The sequence below is a fragment of the Parasteatoda tepidariorum genome, chromosome 10, assembly GCF_982258835.1.
Source record: "Parasteatoda tepidariorum strain Cologne lab strain chromosome 10, Ptep-v5.0, whole genome shotgun sequence".
NCBI lineage: Eukaryota > Metazoa > Arthropoda > Arachnida > Araneae > Theridiidae > Parasteatoda > Parasteatoda tepidariorum.
Window position 1 is genome coordinate 101,533,980 of NC_141764.1, and position 21,260 is coordinate 101,555,239.

The 21,260-nt window shown below is 30.0% G+C and overlaps 1 protein-coding gene across 5 annotated transcripts in view; it reads left to right on the forward strand.

Moving 5' to 3' along the window:
* The first annotated feature begins 3,663 nt into the window (after positions 1–3,663).
* The window catches only part of LanA (laminin subunit alpha), a 136,831-nt gene continuing 119,234 nt past the window's right edge, over positions 3,664–21,260 (forward strand). Inside the window, exons 1-2 of one of the 5 annotated variants that reach the window (XM_016064242.4) lie at positions 3,664–4,174; positions 19,979–20,218. In XM_016064242.4, coding sequence (XP_015919728.3) covers positions 3,812–4,174; positions 19,979–20,218 — 603 coding nt within the window. In that variant the 5' untranslated portion in view covers positions 3,664–3,811. Of the gene's footprint in view, positions 4,175–16,787; positions 17,099–18,092; positions 18,144–19,978; positions 20,219–21,260 lie in introns of those variants that run through there. The other 4 variants (XM_087153522.1, XM_071184348.2, XM_071184349.2 and 1 more) reach the window with 4 other exon arrangements.

Genomic DNA, 21,260 nt, shown 5'->3' on the forward strand with positions numbered 1-21,260 from the left:
GTCCACAAGTTCATTGGAAACCGTTTCGGTATATTTTATTGTACTTTTTTCGAGGTCATGATGATTGCAATGACCATTCAAAATACATAAATCGCAAGACAAATATCGAAAATTGAGCTGACTTTCTTCAGATCTTGTCCAGAATATTTGATGCACAACAGTTGTTTGAGGCACTGATGGCACTTTTTCTGGTATTAAATTGTCTACTAATTTCATATCTTCTTCAGTTACTAAGAATGGTGTAATTTTAGTATCTTTACTTTTAATAATGTCAACCATGTCTTGTGCACAAAGAACACTCTTGCCACATGATACAGCTGTGTCACACATTGCTTTAACGTTTCCACCGATTCCATCAGCAGCGCTTTTCCCATGGCCAGCAGCAGTGAAATTCCATGTAGCATTTTTTAAATTCAGTTCTTTACAGAAATGATTGAACAAAAGGAAATTAGTTTTATTCTTGTACTGTGTTGTGGGTCCATCACTTTGAAAATGAATGTCTGGTTTACAAGTATGAAGTTTCTGAAATACAGGTTTAAGTAAAGTCCAAACTGCAGAGGCATCGTGACGTAAACATTCAGAAATTGAACAAAACGATTCAAAGATAACTTGATCAGAATCATTTTTTAAATAAAAACCACCGGTTTGTAAAGAAATTTGTTTCTTTGACGCACCAAAATGGACACTTTGAATCTCTTCATCATATTTACAAATATAATTTTGCGAAAAATCAACAACAAGAAGAGCATCTTTTTTTTGCAAATTGTTTTTTAACTTTTCTAAAATTGTAAATTGATGTGAAGTTCTATACGCATGAATCAAAAATTTAGGTATCTTTTCATTGAATTTTTTTTATCAAATCGGTAATATTGCAGCTTATTTTTTTTCTTAAATGTCACTTTAACGTTATACACTAAGTCTTTTGCTCCTTTTCGTGTTATTTTTTCGCTTTCCCATGAATAGTACCATGTCATAGTTTCGGATGTTATATTTGGTAATTCAAAATTAGCACATTTATCACACTCTTTAAACATACACTTTTTGCTAGTATCATCACAACAAATAGATTTTACAAATTCTTTTACATTCTCAACTTTTACAATTTCATAAAAGCGTAATTTCTCGAACATAAGTTTAAAATTTTCATGCTCTTTACATAAACAAGTTTCACGAGCGGTAATTTTGCGGTTCTTTACATAAAACGGTCGAAGTTTGAAGAACAGTGCTCTAGAAATTGTATTTTTCGATTCAGAACAATATTTTTTATATAAATTATAAATGGTATCAGCCAAGTAACGTCGTCGCATTTTCAATTTATTTTTTGTAATAAAGTCTTTAGCTCGCCGGGAGCTAATGAAGAATTTTCATCTCGTAAATAAAAATCACATCGACTCTCACATCGGTTTTTAAATTACGACTCTTTTCACTTTGCATTTTTGCAACCGCCTCGACTGATTCAAACGATTCATTCTTAAATTTTTTAGAATAATGATGGTTATAAAGACTTAAGTTTTTATCTACAGCACGACTTTTATTTGACAAGCGATTTGAAAAAGCAGATGCAAGTAATTCTTTTTCACTTTTGGTTTGAACTTGAGAAATTTGATGCTTTATACTTTTCACAGTATTCGTGGCGTACGATACACTTCGAAAAAGACATTTGTTTTTCTTTCTCATATTCAAAAATTTACTCTGTGAGTTATTATATTTATTTTTCCAAAAATTAGTCCTTTTTTTTTGTTCTTCAAGTTGTTTTTCTAATGAGCATATTTTTCTTCGAAGCTTCATCGGCATAGATCATGAAGAATGTTTTTCTCTTAGACGATTCTTTTCAGATTCAATCATTTTTTGATGCTGCGTGTTGTTTACTTCTTGTGAAACAGCAACATTACAAATATTTATATTTGTTTCAGGTAAAAGTGGATTTCTTTAAAAAAAAAAAACATATTTCAAATTAAAAAAAAAAAATTATTATATTTATGGTTATCAAAATGAAGTTAAATAATAACTTTTAAAAATTTTGCAAACAAAAATGTTCTTACCTTTTTTCGGTGGTTTTTTTATTTACATAATACATTCGCAATCTAGTTTTTTCTGCAATTTTCTTTTTTTTCTCATTTTCGCGTTTAACTCGCAATTTCTCCGCTTTGATTTTTGATTTAGATTTTATCTTATCCATTGACAATATCCTAAAAAAAATTTTTGGAACAACAATTATAATGCAAACGATAATTAAAATATAAACATTAAATCATCATCTTATGAGCAATCCATCTTATGAGCAAAAAAATAATTAAAATGATAACTCATTCGATAAAAATGAAGCATATTTAAAAAAAATTAAAAACATATTAAATTAGCTAGTGGCGAGTAGAGGATTGAAACTATGTCCTCTATAGCCATCAAAGACAACAACAAACAACAGCAACAACAAACATATTAATTACTTATACGTAAAAAATGTGTCATAAATTTCGTTTTTAAAATGAGGCTTTTATCTGAGTCATTTATTCAGATAAAACGACCTTTACATAAATATAATATTATTATAATGTCTCTCTAAAATGTATTTATAGAGATTTCATACTACAAGATTATATTTTAGTACAAAAAACAAAAATAAAAAAACTTAATCAAAGTTCGTAAAATGAAAAATCGGGGAAAATTGAAAATTGGTATTTTGTCATTTAAAGTATGTCACAAAGAAAAAATTTCATGTTCACGATTTTTTCCTGCCTTTTTAGGGTGTAAAAAAGAAGAAAATTCAAGTAGAAATAGTGTGCCCCCCCCCCCCCAAAAAAAAATTTTTTTTTTTGGCCGTCTAATTGGCGTTTATTTGTAGAATTGCTCATATACGTAGTAGTGTTTTATGAGGATGCTGAATTTACGAATTTCTTTTATATTTTTTGGGAGGAAGCATCAGTTTTAAATTGGTTCGAAATCAAAATGTAAGTTTCAAATTTTAAGAAAATATCCTATTTTTTCGTCCAAAACAAGCTACTTTGGGACATTTTTTTTTTTTTAATTTTTCTTTATCTTCTGCGTAATTAGCGAAGAAAATATTAGTTAATGTTAATGCATTATGTTAAAAATGTATCTTTTGCTTTCAGTTTTTAAATTGAGGATAATTTAATAAGACAGGCAACAGCCTTGTTTGTGATTACTTAAAACTAAATAAAAAATATTATTAATAAAGAAAATCCGAACACTACTTAATTCACCATACTTAATTGTTAGGATTACAACTTTAAAATATTATCGTTTTATTTTATACGAATAAAATTTCCTGAACAGGAACTTTATATTATATTATTCGGAAGGACTTATAATAAATATTGTTTAGATATGTAATAAGAATAATCTCAACAAATTTTATTCTATACGTTGAGAATCGTAGTGCAGCCGATTCCGGAAATTTATATTGTTATCCGGGTGGTCCGATGCACTAAATATTGTATTGATTGTAACTTATAAAAATAATCACTTCGATTTTATTTAGATATAAATATACGAAGATAGAGGCCATTTAGGAACTTTAAGTCGCTAATCGGAATCCCAAACATTGAGTATTGTTTGAATTGCGACTTAGAAGTAAAACTTTTATATAACAAGAGGAAGACGCGACCCATTCCGGGACTTATTAGTAACGGAACACTCAGGGAAGAAAAAAAGTCTCTTCACATCCTCTTATTAAATGATAAGGAGTGAACTCTCTCCCCCCACCCAACAAAAATGAACTCTGCGAAAGATTAAGAGGGAGGTTAAAGAAAGTTTTCTTTTCTGTCTGCAGCAGTGGAAGAAGGAACACGGGATGATCATCCTCCTCGTATTTGTGCTGCTGGGCGTGGTGTCCAGCAATGCCCAGGAGGTATTGAATCCCCCTTATTTCAATTTGGCCGAGGGTCGAAAGATAGTGGCTAGTGCGACCTGTGGTGTTGGGGTGAATGAACCAGAACTTTACTGTAAATTGGTGGGAGCCAACACGGACAGTCGGGACAACCCCAATATCAACCTTATCCAGGGACAAGTGTGTGACTACTGCGATCCCAGCAATCCGAACACCGCCCACCCCGCCGAACATGCTATTGATGGAACGGAAAAATGGTATCAGAGTCCACCCCTCTCCAGGGGGATGAAGTACAATGAAGTGAACTTGACCATAGATTTAGGACAGGTAATTTCACTCCACCAAAATTTATTGAGAAATTTTTCTTCTCTCGATTTTTTTTTTTTAATGAATTAGTTTTACTAAGAACCTTATTATCACAAGCCTGACCCGATTATGGTGAACTTTGACCCAAGGCCTTCATTACCGTTTAGAGCCCATTTATAACTTTCAAAGTCGAAAAGTTATCAATTAAAAATAGTTTCTCTTAAAAAAAAAAAAAAAAAAACATTGGCAAACCCTATATAATTTTTTAAAAATATTACCTCTTTCCGGAATAAAAAAATTCTAAATTATGAATTTTGTATAGAATACAAATAGTATTTGTAAATTTGCAAGACCATAGAATTCTACTTATAATATGCATATAACTATATAAGCGCAGACGCGGGAAGATTTTTGTTCGTAAAAGTAATTAATATTAAATCAACGTAATAATGCCTTACAAAATGAAGAAGTATGCATGTCAAACATAAATTAATTTTCAAAAAAATAAATAAATAAATACTGTTAAAAACGCATATTTTTATCAGTTGTACTGACTTTAGTCCCTAAAAGACGGTGTGCTCAGGGCTGAAGATCTGTGTGATAATAAGGCCCTATCAATTATAAAATCTTAGTTCCTGCTGGGGTAATCACCGCTCTTTAATCACCAATCACTTGTTTTGAATAATTTTAAGCTTATATTTATATTAATTTTTGTTTTCATTTTTTTCTTTTTAAATTTTACTTTTGAATTCTTATGGATATTTTTCTAGGAGAAAAAAATTGCCAAAATTCAAAGGATCTCTAGAAATTTAGGGCATTAGATTAAATTAGGCGCTAAAGCTAGTTAGGGGTCAGCCTCCCACTTCTAAAATGTTAATTCACTATCCACTATCCCAGATATATTTAATTTCATTAATTTTACTTCAAAATAATTATAAGAAAAAGATGATTATTATATCTTAAAATGACATAAAAAAAAAAGATTTTATGATCTAAAACCTATTTTCATTCTTAATTAACAAAGAAGACATGAACATTATTGACTATCATAGGTTTAAAATTAATAAATGTTATAACGGCGTTTACCTGTTAATCATTTATTTGTCTCTTATTTCACGGTATTTAACAGCAATGCATATTAATCATCACTTCCTATTTTCCATAATTATTCCGTTATTGATACTGATTTTTATTTTAAAAAAGTAGAAAAATGTATACAAAGGGGTCTATCAAGTATTACGTCAACATGTTTTGGGCTATTCTTGACCTTTCCTTCCCCTTCATCAACAAAAATAAGCAAATCACAAATCCATCCGCCGCTTTCGTTCAGCAAATCGCAATAAGCTTTTTATCACATTATTTTGTTTATCAATCATTTTGATACCATAATGTGCACATTCATTTTAATGTAAATCTAAATAGTATTTTTTCTGTTATCTAATGTATTTTGTGTTGTAAGGCGTAATCTACCGCACATTGTAAGCTTAAAATTTACTTCTCTGTAATAAAGAAAAGTTATTGTCGCAGTCATCGCTCTTTCAGAAAATACGAAATTTATTCCATAATAAAAATTCCCGTATAAGGAAACGTTTAATGAACATTCTGATGTGAAAAAGTTACTAAAGTAAGAATTACCTTTTGAATTATTTAATGTTAAATTTAATTTTACCTTCAGTACCGCGTAATAGTTCAGTTTTCCCAAAAAACTAAATAAATAAATAAGTAAAAGTTACCAAGTACATTTTTCGCAACCACGTATTATTCGAACTGTTCCAAATATTATATCATGTCCCCGTTTTGTTCAAACTTTGAAATGGTTTTCCTCACTAAATTGTAAAATTCATTTTTTAAAATTACTATATATAGTCTATTTCAACAGGAAAAAAAGTATTATTATAATTAGGATGCTAAATGTTAATACTTCTGTCCTTGGCCAAAGAATACGTGAGAAGGCCTTTTCATTTCCCTTCTAACCTTCAGTAAGAGTTCGGCCCGAACATGCTTCTGTCAATAAATATAGAGAAGACTTTTAAAAAGGCTAGTTTCTTCATCAGAATAAGTCCATCTGCTTAAAACATACAATTAAAAGAAAAAATTTTAAAGACTTTTCAATTTAATTTAAGAAAAAAGAGAAAGAAAATCAATCCACTTCCATTTTAAAAATTTGTCCACATATGTCTCTATCCTGCCTACTTACGTCTTCCTTCGTCTGCAGAGCGGAACAGAAAGCAGACTTTCCTGTATGATTTCCATTTTGCTCTGCAGAACTCATTCACATATCAATCGCATGTGCTCTGCAAACGAATAACCGTTCAGACAGCGAAATATTTAATAATTGTTGACCGCATATCAACGTGGAATATTCTTTCCTATACGATTTAAATTTACTTTTGCTTTTATGGTTATAAATCTTATGTCACGAAAAAAATTAAGGGAGGTTAAGGACCGTGTAATGAAATATTTCATGTTTCTTTTGTATTTGAAACAACGCCCAGAATATGTATGTATCTAATCAATACTAGAGCATATAACAAAGAAATGCACCTAGCAAGGAAACCAACAACATATAATATATTTTAAGTGTATTTGGACCGTTTGTAAGCGAGTGTATATATATTTAATATAGTCAGGCAAGTGATCTAATAAATAAAAAAAAACGTTAAAATTTCAAGGTCAGCTTTTTCTGAAAATTAACTTCAACTGGGAAATATTTCTTTATTTGTGACTTCTTTTTGGATATTATAATTATTTGATTTTTACCAAATACTCTACTGAAATACAATGAGGTTTGTGTTTTGTTTCTTGCTGCTTTTTTTCGAAAAAGTGAAAAAGCCAATTTTTAAATATTTTTTAGTCATTTTCGCACAATATTTTTTTTATTAATGTTATATATATATATATTACATCTTATATCATTACATTGCCCAATATTATTTATGTTATATTTCCATCTAGACAGCATTGCAATCCCGGAAGAAACATTTTTGAAGCAAAACAACAACTTATAACTAGTGTAATGGGGAAAAAAAACCGTAATAAGAACAAGCGCATTAGGTTTCTTCGAATTTCTTTTAAAATTTAAATTTATAAGCTTCATAAATAAGATAATATAATGTCACAGATTCTTATTTTCTTTTTTTTTTTTATTCTGAAACTTCTCTGCAAAGTGGCAAATTAATCAAATTGTGGTTGATGATTCAAAAGAAAAAAATATTCGAAGTGTGAAATAAATTGAACAAACGTGCTTATCAAAGTAAAAGGTTTTTTTTTTCCTTTCAATTTTTAAAACACAAAATTTTAAATTATCAACTTTCTCCTTTACTTGTTGTTTCCAATTGACGAACGACGCGTAACTACTACAATCCACGATAGCATCGATATGGCGAAATTGTCAGTATAAGCAACTACACATATTAATGTTAAAATACACGTGTGCAATAGTTTCTGATAACACTGAATGTTGATTTTAATTGTGAGCTAACATAAAGGGGAATAATTGAGGATAAGTAGCCACCAAAAGATGCATACAAGTATGCAACAGGATTTCTGATAATAGCAAAATATTTTTTTATTTATTTTATCAATAGAAAGACAGCTTAGGTGTAGGTTACTTACATATGTTTGCTTTAATAACGTGACGGATTAAAATTGGAAGAAGAAAATAAGATGAAATGAAGATCACTTTCTATATTGATATCACAGACGTGGTGGCTCAGGGGATAAATCATTCGCCTTGTAATTCGATGGCTGGTCGATGCGAATACCGCACCCGGCTCGTACAGCGCTGACGTAGAATATCCTCAGTGGTAGACGGATCATGGGTTAGAGTACCCTTGCCGTCAGGCTAACCGTAGTAGATCTTCGTGGTTTTCCTCTCCATGTAACGCAAATGCGGGTTAGTTCCATCGAAAAGTCCTCCACGAAGGCAAATTTCTCCCCAATACTTTATCCAGAAGCTCCCTTGCCTTCTGGATTGGGTTCGAAACTACAAGGCTACGGAGCAGAACATTAGTGGTCGTAAACCCAAAATTGGGCCTGCTGTTCAATGACGGTTATGAAATTTTAAAAAAAATGATATCAGGCATAAATAAAAACGTTTTCCATTATGTCCTTTTACGTATAATTTTGTCTATTTAAATAACAGAAAAATGCATTTTTCTCAAAAGAATTTTAGTCGCTATAGCGGAAAGCTGATATTTTGTAACGCATTATAAACAAATCATTTTTGTACCTTACATATTAGTATTTTGACGGTATCGTAATATCGGACTTTCCGTAATATGCTTTCGTTACATCACTTTTACTGTATTCAAAAATTGCAAAAAGATAGATAGGTACGTCATTTACGTCACACTAGGGCTGCACAATGGCCTATTGGCGATGGTCTTTGAAACATCCCTGAGGATGATTCGAAGACATGCCATTACAATTTCGATCCTCTGCAGAGGGGATGGCTCCCCCCCCCCTTTAGTAGCCAGACGACCTTCACGCGAAATCGAGCACTTTACGGTAGAACAGTTTAGCGAGGACCGATACCACACACCCTCGGTCCCAACTCAGGCTGGAGGCTGATTAAAGTTTTCACCCATCTGCTTACTGATCGTAGCCAGTTATGCTTGATTTCGATTTTCTACTCTGAACCGTGTCTTTACGATCTGCCCACTGCGTAACTGCAAAATAATAGAGAATAAATAACTTACGACAATGAAAATTGTATTGAAATTGTACTAAACTAATTGCATATGTTGTCAAAATTTCCAGAAATGAAATTACAATCTTTAATATTTTGAAATTTCTTCATTTTTATTTTAATTGAGTATTTTTTACTGATACATTTTTTTAAGTTTTAAAACGTATTAAGTTGAGTAAGTATTAATCGTGAAAAAGAAAGAGATCACATTTATACAAGTCCCATGGATTACAGTCCATCATGGATTACAGTCACAATTAAAAACACCAGTCAAATGGCGGGCAGCAACTTTGTCAACATTTTATATAGGACTCTGTTATGTTTGAAGGAACATTAAATATTAATGTCAAATTTTTATCAAGTTGTTCAAAACAAAAGTATTGATTTACAAATAATAATAAATATTTTCTGAAGTAAATATTTTCTTGGATGCAAAACCTGAGAAATTTTTTTTTTCCTCCGTTGGTATGTGAAATTTCGCAGAAACAAACAAAGAAATTAGTTTTTTTTTTTTTTTTTTTTTTTTTTTTTTTTAACGAAAGAAAGGTATTCGAAACCCATATAGATTTTTTACGAAAATTGTTTGCAAAAAAATTTTAACTAATACATTTTACATTTTAGTTCGCGAGCCATAAGAAAGGTTTCGCGAGCCACCACTGCAAAGCATTCGCTTCGAAGAAGCCTTTACATCGCTGATATAAGTGGCCACTTGGAAACTAATTAAATTTATTTATTAGTAAAAATATACTCTTATTATTATTAATTTATTTATTTTTAATAAAGTTATATTAAAAATTGTTTCTCCGGATTTTTTTGCAACACCCTGTATTTTTTTTTTTTTTTTTCAATGGGAGAGATAATGTACTTTGATTTGTTGTTATTCAAAGTATGTTAGCGTTTAAGTGTCCGTAAATGATGTAACGAGTGCAATTATGATAATTTCTGACAAGGGGGTAAAAAGAAGTGTGATAAATAGCATTTGGGCTTAAATAAAAACATTCAAAATTCATGAATTAAATACTTTTATGTTATTCGTTATATATATTTTTCATTAAAATCATTACATAACTAATTTGTATTGTTATTACGCTCACAAGTCTCATAAAAAAACGTAGTTAAAGTTTAAATATAAAATTTTTAATGCGATATATATATATATATATATATATATATATATATATATATATATATATATATATATATATATATATATATATATATATATATATATATATATATATATATATATATATATATATATATTGCTAGGCTGGTTTTGAAACCACAAATTGCATTATTTCATTGCTTTACAGTTTTGTGGAAAATTTCATAGAAGTTTTAAGAATTAGCAAGCGCTATTTCTCCTAATCTAATAAAGCAATCCCTTTATTTTTATATTCTTATCTTTATTTTTACTTTTTTAAAAGTTATTTTGCATTCATCTAATGTTATATTACCATAAGTCAAGTACAAAATAATCAAGAAAACACAAGTTAAAAATTTAACCTAAAATCCAAGATGGCGGGTGTAGAGGCCTCTTAAATAGTGATATGTTTAGGAATACCCCTGAATTATGTAAAGGGCAACCTTTGAGTTGCATTTACAATCAGATTATAAACGTCAGAAGAGTGGAACTTCTTTTTTATTTTTTTTTTTTATCGGAGGTTGACGAAACCAAGAAAAGGTCACATATGTTATCTGAACACCATCAGGAATGTTCTCTTACTTATTGGGGTGATCATTTGAAGAAAATTCGTTCTACTAAGAAATTGTGACATTAGCACAATGAAAAAAGAAAGTTAATTGAAATTTTAGAATGGGGGGGGGGGTAATTTAAATACATAAATGTCAGTTCATTTAAAATTTATAAATAAAAAATAATAATTTTGAAAAATAAACTTTTCTGCAATTTTGCACGAAAACGCAAGAGATATAATATTTAGTATAATTTATAAGAATAAAATTGTTGAGTGTCGGTTAATTTTCCATATATTATGTTCATTTTGTATAAAGTTTATCTTAAAATGTTCTGCAAGCATTTCTTATAAAATTATTTAAAGAAAACATGTATAAAATCGTTAGTTCATTTCATATTATTATTGTCATTTGAAAACCGATATTGAGAACAGATAAAAATTTAGCGTAGCCATAAAGGAAAAATTAGAAATAACTAAATAAAAATATAAATGAAAAATAAAATAAAAATAAAAGAAAAAAAAGAAAATAAATAAGCGAAATTCCTCTCGATAATTTCACGACTCATATCAGACACGACACATGCATTACGAATACATTCATTCTTTTCAATCGCTATAATTATTTTAATTCATTAAACACATTTTAATGACGTCGAACTTTTTGAAGGAAAAAAAAAAACTGCTATAAAAAAAGGGTCATCTATTGCCCTGCATTATTAATCCACCTCTTTTTTCATCGCTAATTTTATTCTAATCATTCACTTACTTCTACTCTCTCTCTCTCTCATTCATTTCATTCACTCATTTAGACCAGCGGATCCCAATTTTTTTCGGCTACAGAGCCCTAAATATTTGAAAAGCACGAAAGAAAATACTAATGCAATATTTTATAAATGTTTATTTTCTTCATAATTTGTTTAATATATTGTTATTATAAATATTATATTTTGCTTCAAAAAATGCCATTTCTATTCCATTGGCATTTTGCTTGAAATAATTTCATAAACACAATCGAAAGATTAAATTAGTTATGATTTGTAAGTTGGATCTAAATTTAATCAGAGGTTTCAAAGCTCGTCACTTGTTATAAAAAGTACGGAATATCTTAAAAGCTACTACTGAAACCTAGGAGCAACATTTGGGAACCACGAACGTCAAATAACGTCGGGCTCTAATTCTTATCGATGCAGTTTGGTCAAAATTGAAACTTCCAAATTTAGTCACATGCCTTTAAAATTACCACGTCTAGAAGGAGTGTTTTATAACTCTCTCTGCATCAATAATCCTATTTAAAGAAGAAGAAAACGGTCGTCATAGTAACGGTTGGTATAGATTCGTGCATTTCATTACTGAAACTATTAAATGGCCCCATTTCTTTCTTTTCAATTACATAGATTTTATTAATATGTACTGAAAATAAATTATTAAAAGAACTGTGGTGGCTCAGGGGATAGAGTGTTCACCTTCCAATGAGGTGAACTGGATTCGGACCTCAGTGCCAGCGATAGCTGATCTGTACGAATTCCACAACCGGCTCGCACCGAACACAGGGCTGACGTAAAATATCCTCAGTGGCAGACGGATCGTGGGTTAGAGTCCCCTAGCCGTCAGGCTAACTGTGGGAGGTTTTCGTGGTTTTCCTCTCCATGTAACGCAAATGCGGGTTAGTTTCATCAAAAAGTCGTCCACGAAGGCACATTTCGCTCAATACTTGATCTAGGAGTTCCTTTTTCTTCTGGAATGGGTTTAAGATTACAAGGCTACAGAATTGATTATTAGTAGTTGTAAACCCTAAATTGGGTAGGCTGATCAACGCTGAATATAAAATAAAATAAACTACTGGCAGGGATTAATTAAGAGGATGAGTTAGAAGTCTATAGTTTCGTTTTTTTTTGGGGGGGGGGCACATAGTTTCTCTTCTCTCCTATGGAGAGTTAATTTATAAGCATTAAATTAGTTTTCTGTCATGAAAATAAGGAAACAAATTATTGGTAAATCGTGGCATTTGTTAATGCCACTATTTATTAGGCAATCAGGTTCGCATATGCAATTAAATCTGATTCAGCGTGATGATAAACGGAGCCTAATTGCTGTGACGTTAACGCGCCAAGCACAACCATGTGATTTCAGCGGTATTCTTCTTTTCGAGTTACAAGTACCCAATTGTGACAATTTGTAACCAAGGGTAACAAGAAGTGTGCCATCCTTGTTTTGGTTAAAATAAAAATCATCTGATTAAATATTTTTATATTACTTTTTCATCCTAAAACAATTACGTATCTTTTCATTAATATTGCTAAGCTCACAAATGCTATTAGTTAAAGATTAAAAATAAAATTTAAATTATGATCTATAGTAACATAGTTTCAGTTTCTGAACTGCTAGCATATAATATGACAGGTACCAATGTAATAATACAGGAGTATAGGAAAAAGTGTGGCACATTGTAATTAAAGATAGAACGGGCTAAAAATATTGACAAAAATTGTGACTTCCTTTATGGTTACCCACTAAGAAAAGTTTGACAGTTATTTTTTTTCTTCATTTTATTCATTTATTTATTTTGTTTATTAAAATGAAATTTATTTATTTTCATTTTTTTATTTATTTGATTTGCTTATAATCCGGTTTTGAGATTTAATAATCCAAATCCATTGGGAGAAAAAAAAGGTATGTTTATTCAAAATACATTTTTGGGTCAACATTTTCAACATTTTGTGTCAACATTATTGTCAATACATTTTTAAACAACTCTAAAATAGCAGATCTTTTACTTGAAAAAAAAAGTAAAAACTGAGAGATCTTATTTAATTAAAATGGCAGACAAAAAATAAAATGATGTAAACAAAACACACAAATTAAAGAAAAATTAGTTCATTTCTAAAATACTATATTTTTGTCCTAGTTTTTTTGTCACCACCCTGTATACATGTATAAAACTAAATCCATTTTTATGTAAATGTTAAGCAAAAATTATTCCTTGCTAAAAAATTTATTATTTCCAATTAAGTTTACTTAAGAGGGCGCTATACCACAGAAAACTTTAATTGTAAATTCTTTTACGCCAAAGTAATTTTTTTTTTGTTGACAAAACAAGGTTTTCGAGATATAGAAGCTCGAGATATCGAATGTATACTGTATTGTGAAATACTGTTTTGTGATACCGTCTCTAGAAAATTTTGCAGAAGTTGGTGTGGACAAACATTTTTTTACTCTCCTCCCGTGACTAAAGGAAAAGTAAGGTTAAACGAAGAAACGAACGTTTTTTGATATTATGGAAATTATTTAGGCAGATACTTATAATTAGTAGCTGAAAAAAGATATTATTCAAATGAATATTGTCATAATTATTTAAATTTAAAAATTTCATTTATCAGATTTGAACGTTTTATTTTAGTTTTTATTTATTATAATTCCTATTACTTTGATAGAGGGATACAACTATTATAAAAGTACATTAATTCCCACTCTAGATTTAAACTTGAAAAGTTTGAATTAAGTTTAAAAGTTAATTGAAAAGATATGCAATTACGCACGCTAATAAAAAAGTGCATATATGCTAAGTATCATTCGTTTTCCCAAGTTCAAGAATGTTCCCTTAAAATTAATGCATTTCCTGTATTCTTCTAACATTTCTTTAAAAAAAACTTTCAGCTTTGATTTCTAAAAAAATCGGAGAAAAACTGACTAAAGGATAGTATATTATTAGATAGGTGAAAAATATTTTTCTCACTCAATTTAATCAAATATAGCGAAAAATAACTCTTTAGTTAATGGAGGACGTAAAAGGGAGTAAAAAACAGAAAGAGAGAAAAATTACCCTCTATTATAAGTATTGTTATAACATTTAATAACACAAGGAAAAATTAATGTATTCTTTAAAAGTTTTCTCATAATGGAATTTTTTTTTTTTTTAAATTTCTCCGACTGGAAAAAAAGTAAAGTAAATAAATAAATAAAAATAAAAATTCAACCAGAATTCAATCAATTCTTTGCATATCATTCTATTATTATTTCTTTCATTATCCTAATTTTTCACGTAATTTAAAATTCTACAGAATGCGTTACTTTAAAGCAGTGATTCTCAACCTTTTTTTTGTGGCGGCACACTTTTAACGATTTTGAAATTTGACGGCACACAATGAAAAAAATTAGATTAAAATTTGTTTAATTACCTATTTTACACTGTGTTAAACAGTTTGTGATAATAATTTTGAATGTGAAATAAAATAATATGTACTACAAAAGCACGTTTATTAGGGGATTAATTATTTCTTTCGACCAATTTTTTATTAGTTAGTAACAGTTATTTACTTTTTTGCTAGTTATTAATTGTTAGTTTGTTTTCTATAGTTATTAACTGTTAGTTTTTTTTTACATTAACTGTTATTTTTTTGTGATTTCTTGTTAAGTAGTTTTTTTTGCTAATTATTAATTGTTAGCTTAATTTTTGTTAGTTATCCTTGGTTAATTTGTTTATTAATTGTATAGCTTACTTTAATGATTAGCTCTTACAACATTTTTTTAAAATTATGTGTCATATACAATTTAAACACTTCAATCTTATTTTAAGATTGTCAGAGACAATACAATCGCCGACAAAGATGTTCACATGGTTAAAGCGTGGAAAAATTATAAAAAGTATATGTATATATATATATAATATACACTTTTCTTTAATTTAAACTTTACTCATAATTAAAAGAAGCATTATAATTTTTACTGTATCATTTCTAATATTTGGCGGCACATTTTAAGAATTTGGCGGCACACAAAAGTGCCGCGGCACAGTGGTTGAGAATCACTGCTTTAAAGTCTCACTATAACGTGAAAGGTTTTAGCAATTTTCCAATCCATGTAACAAAAATTCAGTTAAATTTTAAAAAAAGGAAAAGAAAGAAAGACAAAAGAAAATTTAGCTAATTTAGAGTTTATTCATTAAAAAGGGCAGTTATCATTATTATTATTTTATTAATGAAGGAACATTTATTTAGTTCTTATCTCAAAATTTTTTTTTCTTCATTTGTATGTTAAATATAGAAAATATGTATGCGTCGTTGTTATTTCAAAACAAAACCTTACACCCTTTCTTTTCTTTTCTTACTTCTTTTTTTTTTTTTTTTTTTTTTTTTTTTTTTTTTTTTTTTTTAGAAATAAGTGCGGGACAGAGCAAACAATTTATTTAAGTAAATGGTTACTACACAAATCTCTCAAATTACCAATAAAAGTAAAAAGTAATATATAAACTGGTATATATTAATCATTCAGCTGACCGGCTTGTGCAGGGAGCAGGGAACTGTCCTTGCATCAGAAGGGTTCTGGGTTCCAATCCCAGACAAGGCATGGATGTTTCTTTTTCTCTATCTGTGTTCTATGTCCTTTCTCCTTTGAGTGTGAATGTGACCCGCCCTATAAACGGGTTGTGGTAGTGCGACGTGGGCGACGCTGCTCCACTGCCGTGGCTTCGCCATAGGTGCCCACTGGGTAACGAAAAGAGAGTTAGCAGTTCTGGCACTTTCTTTGGCCAATGGACAATAGTTCCAAGTGCCCGCCATTAAAAAAAGAGAAATCATTCAGTACATATTAATCAATAGATATCTTGGTTTTTATAAACCGGGAAAATGTTTTTTTATTTATTATGTCCACCAAATCTGTTGTTGTTGTAGTTCATTTACGTCGCACTAGAGCTGCCCAATGGGCTATTGACGACGGTCTGGGAAACATCCTTAAGGATGATCCGAAGACATGCCATCACAATTTCGATCCTCTGCAGAGGGGATGAATTCGCGCGCAGGTCGTAGGGCTACCGAAGCGGGGGTGCCATCCCCTCTGCAGAGGATCAAAATTGTGATGGCATGTCTTCGGATCATCCTCAGGGATGTTTCCCAGACCGTCGCCAATAGCCCATTGTGCAGCTCTAGTGCGACGTAAATAAACAACAACAGAGGGGATGGCACCCCCGCTTCGGTAGCCCAACGACCTGCGCGCGAAGTCGAGCACTTTACGGTAGCACAGTTTAACGAGGACCAATACCGCACACCCTCGGTCCCTACGCAGTGGTCCAAGTGGTCTCCCACCCGCACACTGACCGCAACCAGTAATGCTTGACTTCTGTGATCTGCTGGGAACCGTGTCTTAACGATCAGTCCACTGCGGGACCCACCAAATCTGATGCATGTGGACTGCGAGCCAACCAGAACTAGCCTGATCCATCTCTTTCTCTGTGACCGCCAGTGGCAGTTCTTTTTAATTAGACTGTTTTCGAACGGCAGCGTTTAGTATATTTTGGAGCCCACTTCAAATGATCTTAAGTCTGGTGCTTTTAACTCAAAAATTTTCATCTCCTTTTTATTGGTATTTTTTATGTACATTATAGATACATTAAAGAAATTAATGACTTAAACGTTAAATTGTTGTTTCTTCATTATATTTTAAAGTAATGGCGTTTTATTATCATATTTTTCATTAGATTTTTATGTTAAAAGCATTTAGTTTCCAACTGAGTATCTGCAGCACTGTCTTCATAAATTCTAATTTGCCTGCAACCCTAATTCAACTGTATGGGAGAATTAGAATTACCTCATATAAAGTAGATAAAAATTATACACAAAAAATTTGCAGATTGTCAAACAAATTTTGTTAAAACCCTGAAACAAATAGTAATTGAGCAAATTTGGGAATGAAAAACAATTTTTCTGTTTCTTCTCTTAGCAACATTTCAGGTTGTTTCATATATCTGTGAGAAAAAATAATCTTCAGATGCTGTAATAAATATTTTGCTTTTAAATCTCAGATTAAAAATAACCTGGAAGATAAACTGTAGGCTGTCACCATTTTAATTTATTAAATGGTGCATAGTCATACTATTTCTTTCTTAATTAGTTATATTCACTTTTAAGTAAAATATGAAAAACTATATTCATTCAATGTATGAAATTAAAATTTTGAATACAAAATAACTACCAATTCTAAAGCAGTATTAAGTATTCACTTTTTATGCTATTGCTATTAATGAATTTTTATAGAAACCAAAAATTAAATAAGAACACTCAAAGACAATTTTGCACAAGAAGTTGCTATAGTAACTGAGCAAAATAATTAGACTTAAAATTTATCTAAATAACATTGGAAATTAAACTTGTGGTATGGATTCCATAATAATATTTTATCACATAATGAAATATTTTGCAATCCTTTAACTGAATAATTTTAATGTTACAAACTGCTTAAAGAAACAAAAATAATTGCTAAGCAGTCACAGGGGTTGGTGAGTAGGAACAGAAACCCATAGTAAATATATAAATCCAATTAGCATAAAACTTTTTAACATTCACAAAATATTTTAAATTATTATTAAATTAATATTTCGCTTGTATGTAGATAAACAGTCTTAAATTTTTTTTGCATGAAATTGTCCTTAAACAAGCTTTATAATTATGTGCAAAAAGTTTTTCATTCTCTTAAATAGTTCTAGAGATGTGACGGAAAAGAAAATGAATTTATTAAGGGTTTATTACAAACTAAATTATTGGGACCATATTTTCCAGATTACAGTTATCCTTCCTATTTCTAATGTCAAGAAACTGAATCAGTCAAAAATAAGGTATATTTGTTCTGAGAAATTTGATACAAATTAATTTACCTATTTAAATTTATCCTGTTGATCCAATACCACCCTATTGCGACGACTGTAACATTGGCTACTATGGCTACCCTGCTTGCAAGCTACCAATAAATCAAAAGTTAGAATATCCAATTTTTTATTTTTTGCCCTGTACTTTATTAAACTCTATTCTACACGGACACACAAAAGGTTCGAAAACTTTGAGTTTTAAAAAATTTCAAAAATAAGAATTTGAAATGTTAGGATTTTATTAAATTTTATGAAAGTCATGTGTAAGGAGGTCCACATGATCGCCTGAATGCAATATTTTTTATCCCTTTTTTTTAAAAAGGCAATTTTTAGATTTTATTGGTACGACACCATAGTAAGTTTCATCACCTGCTGTGGTTAATATGGGTATAAGTACCCAAAGATGTACTACTTATCAATTGTAGGGCTCTTGAAGTCAAGTTCACCGAGATGTAAGAACAACGCAGGAGTTTGGTTTTGTCTTCCCCATTTTAAGTATTGCAAATAAGAGTATAAAATAAGTTAATATTGTTACAATTAACGATAGTACTACATAACAATCGATTCTTTTGTGATAATTTTTGATAACTATAATTATCAAATATGTGAATATCCTAATTATTAACAATAACACACAGTATCAAAATGATCATATTGCAAATGTGATACTATATAATGATAATCATAACATACTAAATAATTGATAAATTTTATTTTGGTAGCAAAAATAATAACTGATATAAATTAATTCAGTTAAAAATATAGCGATAAAATGTGGGATATTTTCTGGTGAAACGTATTTATTAATAAAATTCTTACTTATAGGTTACAAGAACCAGTGTTCATGTTGACCATAACACATGGTCCTCAGAGTTTTCTCTAGGAATTAGAAAGGGCAGGGTGCTTCCTCATAAAAAAAAGGCACTATAAGTTTTGAAAGGACTTTCACAGGACACCGTAAAAGTTTATCAAAATGTAAAATACTATGCATTAAATGAATTTGATCCTCCTCAACAATTTTTAAATCACCCTCTTATACAATTTTATGTGTATATTTCAAAAAGTAATTCTCCTTCATAATCAAAATGAAAGACAAAATAACAGTTTATAAAAAGTAATTAACAGCATACTTAAAGACAGTATCTTTTTTCTAAAAAGTAAACTAAAAGAAAATGATTAATTGATAAAAAACTTGAAATTTTTTTTGTTGATAGTTTAAACTGAAAAGTATGAGAAAATAAACTTTTAAATGTGCATTTAAAAAAATAGGTATTTATTTAAAAAATGTTTTTAAAATTTGATAGCACTTAAAATATTGATTAATATACTCCCCCCTCCCCGAAAAAAGAGAAACATAAAATTTAATGAGTAGTTGAAATAATCCTTACAAGTGAATATTTATGATAGTAATCAGAATTAAACTTATAACAGATAATTTTACCAGTGCGTAATTATTATTTGAATAATGAATTAATTTTTTTAAATGGAATAATGTGAAAAAAGGCAGTGTTTTTAAGGGATGTTGGCTTATTTTTACAAAAAAGGCAAAGAGGGCACAGCTATAAGAAACAAAGGGCTAGCAAGGTAGACCACCCTTCTAAAAACGCTTTGGGAGAACACTGTGGTCCTTATAACTGATAAGTACCCTAAAATTTTTTTCCATATCATGCAGTTTTTTTTATAAGAATTTTTTCTCATGATGGGTTTCTATGGTTCACTACACACTTTTAGACAAATGTTGATTATTATTGAATGCATGACTGGAGTTAATGTTGGCAATTGGAATAATAATATATATTTTGCAGGAATTTCATGTCGCCTATGTGTTCATCAAAATGGGGAATTCTCCCCGCCCAGGAGTTTGGGTGCTGGAAAGATCGACCAACGACGGTGAGACTTTTGCTCCGTGGCAGTATTTTGCGGACAGTCCCGGAGATTGTGTACAGATGTTTGGACCTGATGCTCTGCAGCAACGTATCCTTAAAGATGATACCGTTATTTGCGAGACCAAGTTCTCAAAAGTCGTTCCTCTCGTCGGAGGAGAGGTAATTTGTTTCTTATTTGTTTACTAGAAACAATTTTGTTGTTTCATATGCTATTTTATTTAGTAAAAATATATATGTCTTATTGATTTGTAATGAGGTGTCTGTTTCTTTACCAAACTGTTGCATCAATTAAATAAAAAGATTATCAAACTATACATTTTGTCTGCAAGATACTAGGATAATATTTTAAGATGCCTAAAATACTACCTAACCTATAATTATAAAATTAATTGTTAGTGCTTAAAAATAGCATCTCTAAATAGATGTTGTCACATATTTAATCTTCTTTATTAATAAGAAGAGTTTTAGAAACCATTTACAACTGGTACATTTGTAGCAAAGTTAGAAATAAAATTGTCCTAACTAGCTTATTTCCTCACATCCCTCAATCAACTTATAATATCATCACAGTTGACACTGTTCCAGGTCCTGTAGTCATGAAAGAGAAAATGGAAATTTAAATTCTTTGAAAAATTAAAGTAACTTATAATTGACTTCTTAAAAATTGCTTTAATTGGGAGTGTTTAATATCCAACAAATAAGAGCATTTAAAAAAAATATCGGAAAATCTATAAGTATTATAAATAATGTTTAACCTTAGCAATAAAATACAAAAAAAATGTTAAAAGCAATAAAAGAAGTGTACAGGGTGCAAAAAAAAAAGACCACCTTGAATAACTTTTGATCTAATGATCGGATTTTCACGTTTTAGGACTCAATCCTAATGGTACGAAGAGGTGGTCTCAAATATGAAATGTAGTACAAAAGCGTACTTTCTCTGAATAAACATACCTTTTATTTTGGCTGATTCGAATTTCTGACCCCCAAAACATAAGAGGCAACTGCAATCTAGGAAATATGGTTCCCATAGTTTGGTCAGGAGAGCGATCCAAAGTTTGGACCCCTCTAATGTTAAGAAAACTTTTTTGTGTAATTCACCATATCACATAAACTTTTTAAGTGAATTGAAAAATTTTTTCACGCAATTATAAAATTCGTTTATCTTGAGATAAATCCTTGCAAAAAAAAAAAAAAACTTAGT